Source organism: Triticum urartu, chromosome 5, assembly GCF_003073215.2.
Source record: "Triticum urartu cultivar G1812 chromosome 5, Tu2.1, whole genome shotgun sequence".
Classification (NCBI taxonomy): Eukaryota; Viridiplantae; Streptophyta; class Magnoliopsida; order Poales; family Poaceae; genus Triticum; species Triticum urartu.
In genome coordinates, this window is record NC_053026.1 from 435,203,515 (window position 1) to 435,207,785 (window position 4,271).

Consider the following 4,271-nt stretch of genomic DNA (forward strand, 5'->3'; position numbering starts at 1 on the left):
TTCTGCTAAAGCCTTCCACCGTTCCACATTGATAAAAAATAGTACAAAAATAGATCAAATGTAGTGTACAAGTTTTCAATGTCTTAAAACCTTGATTGGAACGGCATTTTAGGCTCTCGGTAGCTCGACAGCTACATGCTATAAACACACTCCGCAGGTATCACTCGGGGGTATCTTGTGTGGCGCCCACCTGGAAACTCTTGGCCAGATCGCGGATGTTGGCGTGCGACGAGCCCCCCTCCCGCATGGCCGCCCTCGCTTTCACCGCGAGCGCACGGGCCTTGCAGCGCCTCTCCTCGCCATCCTCCCCGCCGTCCATGGCGCTCCTCACCGCGGCCTCCACCGTCTCCCTCCCAACCACGATATCCTTCTCATCCATCCGGTACATCACTGGCTCCTTCACCCCGACGCTGACGCCGATCCCCAGCACCTCCACCGCCATCTTCTCGTTCAGGAACTGGTCCGTGAAGTGCGGCCACGTCACCACCGGCAGCCCCGCCGCGACCGCCTCCAGCGTCGAGTTCCAGCCGCAGTGCGTCACGAACGCGCCCGCCGCGCGGTGCGACAGGATGAGCGCCTGCGGCGCCCACCCCCAGACGAGCAGTCCACGCCCCGCGACGCGCTCCTCGAGCTCGCGGAGGAAGGCGAGCGCGGCCTCGTCGTGGCGGCCGGCGTCCTTGACCACCCAGATGAAAGGGTAGCCCGACGCCTCCAGCCCCAGGCCGAGCTCCGAGATCTGCTTCGGGTCCGCGTGCGCGATGCTGCCGAAGCTGACGTAGACCACGGAGCCGGGCTCCCTGTCGTCGAGCCACCGGACGCAGTCGTCGGTGTCGATTGCCGCGGTGTTCCCTCTCGCCGCCAGCGTTGCGGCGTGTTGGTGGTAGAGAGACACCGGCCCCACGGTCCACACCTTCATCGCCCTCGCGGCCGCGTAGCCGGCGACGTACTCGGGCTCCATCTCCACGAAGGTGTTCATGACGACGCCGTCGGCCTCGGCCCGCGCGCGCTCCACGTCGTCGGCGAACTTCTCCCACCCGGGCCAGCCCCGGAAGAAGCCGGGGGCCTGCGCCCTCGTCACCTCGAACCGCTTCTCCAGCCCCGGCACGACGACCGGGTGGTTGTAGTCGAGCACGCCGTCGTAGGCGTTGAACCTCTCGACGTTGTGCTGGCAGAGGACGCAGAAGGCGCACATGCTGAAGAAGCTGAGCCGGGGGACGCCGAGGCTGGCCGCGAGCTCCACGGTCCACGGGTGGCAGAAGTCGGACACGATGCATGTCGGTGGCCGGGGCGCGCGGTCGCGGAGGTGGGCCTCGATCGGCCCCCGGAGGAGCGCGACGGCGGAGAAGTAGGCCAGCATGTACTCCGGGGGGAGGTTGTCCATGTTGTCCGCCCCGCCTGGAACCCCGTCGGGCAGGCCGACCGCGGCGTAGTCGAGCGGGAAGTCGACGAGGCTGACTGGCAGGCCGGAGCGCCGGGCGGATTCGACGGTGGGGCGCACCCGCGCCGCCGTGGACGGCGTGGCGACGATGGTGCAGAGCGCGCCTTGAGTGGCCAGCAGCAGCGCGGTGTCGACGGCGGGGATGATGTGCCCCTGGGCCATTAGCGGGACGAACACGAAGTGCGCCGCCGCCGCCTCCGCCTTCACTTCTTCATCGGTCGACATCGTGGGCTCCTGGCTCAGAGGATCCGATGAGAGGCTGAGGAGGCTAGCTAGCAGAGTCAGCGAGTGATTTAAAGAACGTCGACAGATCCAAGCCGGCAGAGGCCGCGTCTTTGTGTTGATTGGTGGCGTCGACACCCAAGCCGGCAGAGGCCGGCCGGCCGGCGTCGTCGGTGCGTGGCGTCAGGATTGACGCACCGTAGAGGATGCGAACATCAGTACATAGCGTCAGGATTGACGCACCTTGAGAATGCGGAGCCTAATATCCAAGATTAGATGCTGATCTTACTCGGCCGTAGTTTGGTTTTTGTCCTGTCACTGACAATGTGGAGATGCCCGCATGTGCTACCAACGGCACATCGAGATCTGCGCTCTGCAGAGTCATTTGACTAAGATCGCTAATCGGGTACAGTATTTTCTTTAAAGAAACGCTTTCATTAGATAGGAGGTGCATTACAATCACCTTGGCATACATAGTGGGAGTAAATTAGACTAGCAAGGGCGTCACCAACTTCTTCGACCCTCAAAGCGTCCCGACTGTGTTCCGTCATCCAACACGATACTGTATCGGTTCGTTCGGCTGTGCGGATACATTTTTTCGCACAAACCGGAAACAGAATGGAGGGTTTTGTGCGTGTCCGGACTGCTGCCACTTCCGCTCCTGATTGCCCTAGCCCACCCCACCCTTTTCCCCCGCACGCTTCTCGTCCGAAACGGCTAGCGCCGCTCTAGAGCGTCAGTGCTGCATTCATGCCCGGTCTGATCAGACGCGATCTATCACTCTTGTCGGCATTGAAGCGGCGCGCCGGTCAAGAGAGCGCCGCCCGTGCTGCTTCCTGGTGCACGCGACCGCTCCGCGTTCAAACAATTAGAAGTATAATTGTGTAGAGATAAGACACCACGGCGGTTCGTCGCGCTACATCAATGATATGCGATTGCCGAGTAACCTACTCCGGCGCCACCCGCCCATCCATCTGCAGCCCACCATTGCCATCCACCCGCTATATAAACTCCAGCCCTGGCCTTAGCCGCAGTATGTCATCCTCCTCTTGTCCCTTTGACATCTTCGCACCACGCCCACCTTGGCCTCCTCGTGCTCCAAAACCCTCTGAGACAACCTCTCGCCCGACCAAAAGAGGAGATAGCCGCCATTGCTGCCGGCCGATAGGCCGACAGGCAGACAAAGGCCGACGACCTCCCAATGGAGGGTGCGACCGAGGATGAGCCGACGCCACCCTCCTCATCGGTGCATGCCGGCATCACCATCGACGAGACCCGTGCCCAGTATATGGACATGGTGCGGGAGGAGTGGGAGGCCATGTTCCGGGAGACGCGGGCCGACCAGGCCAACAACCTTCATCTCCTCGACGAGCACATGCAGGCAGAGGAGCAACTCGCCGCCGGCATGGCCATCGCGCCAAACGCGGACATGGCGGAGTAGGCGGTGCTGCTCGATTCCTACAGCTCCGCCCATGACATCCGCCGCAACCGCTGGCGGTATCGCCAATATCAGGTAGAATTACAGGCCGCCTACAAGCACTAGTAGAAAAATGCCCATTTGTCCCGGTTCTAGAGGCCCACTTGTCCCGGTTCCGGAACTGGGACTAAAGGGTCGGTACTAAAGCCCATTACCTTTAGTCCCGGTTCGCCTATGAACCGGGACAGATGGGGATCCATGTGGCCGCTGCGGCTTGCTCGGGCAGGAGGACCTTTTGTCCCGGTTGGTAGCTCCAACCGGGACCAAAAAGCATCCACGCGTCGGCAGTTCAGGGGCTGGGGGGGGGTTGGGGGTTGGGGGGGGGGGGGGGGTTGGGGGGGTAATTTAGGGGTTTCATATATTGTGTTAGCTAGCTAATAGAGAGAAGTGTCCTCTCTTATCTCCGTGCTTGGTCGATGCTACGTACTATAGGTATAGAGAGGACTCGACACGCTAGCTAGTTAGCAAATGAAGGAAACCATTAAGTACAGAAGATCGTCATGAACATATACAGAGAGAAGTGATCGACCTCTCCTTCTCTGAGAGATTGGTCGAACAACAAGTTTTCATATATCTATCCGACGCTACTGGCTACATATATACAATATAAGATCTCTTACAATCCCCTAACATCTAATGTCAAATTCCACATGGTATTCTTCAACTTTATTTATGATGTGGTCAAGAAAGAATCCCGCAAATTCCTCTTGAATTGCTCATATGCGATCTTGTGGTAGGAGTTCATTCCGCATCTGCCACATCTAATTTGAAGAAGGGGGTGTCGGTGTCAAAACCGGCGGATCTCGGGTAGGGGGTCCCGAACTGTGCGTCTAGGCGGATGGTAACAGGAGACAAGGGACACGATGTTTTTACCCAGGTTCGGGCCCTCTCGATGGAGGTAAAACCCTACTCCTGCTTGATTAATATTGATGATATGGGTAGTACAAGAGTAGATCTACCACGAGATCAAGGAGGCTAAACCCTAGAAACTAGCCTATGGTATGATTGTTCTTCGTCCTACGGACTAAAACCCTCCGGTTTATATAGACACCGGAGAGGGCTAGGGTTACACAGAGTCGGTTACAATGGTAGGAGATCTACATATCCGTATCGCCAAGCTTGCCTTCCACGCCA

General features: G+C 59.0%; 1 protein-coding gene across 1 annotated transcript; it reads right to left on the reverse strand.

Annotated features, from left to right (window-relative positions):
* Positions 1–2,080, reverse strand: LOC125509585 (UDP-glycosyltransferase 73C12-like). Its single transcript, XM_048674580.1, has one exon. The coding sequence runs from the start codon at positions 1,661–1,663 to the stop codon at positions 161–163; it is 1,503 nt and encodes a 500-aa protein (XP_048530537.1). The 5' UTR covers positions 1,664–2,080; the 3' UTR covers positions 1–160.
* Between the last annotated feature and the right edge of the window lie 2,191 nt (positions 2,081–4,271).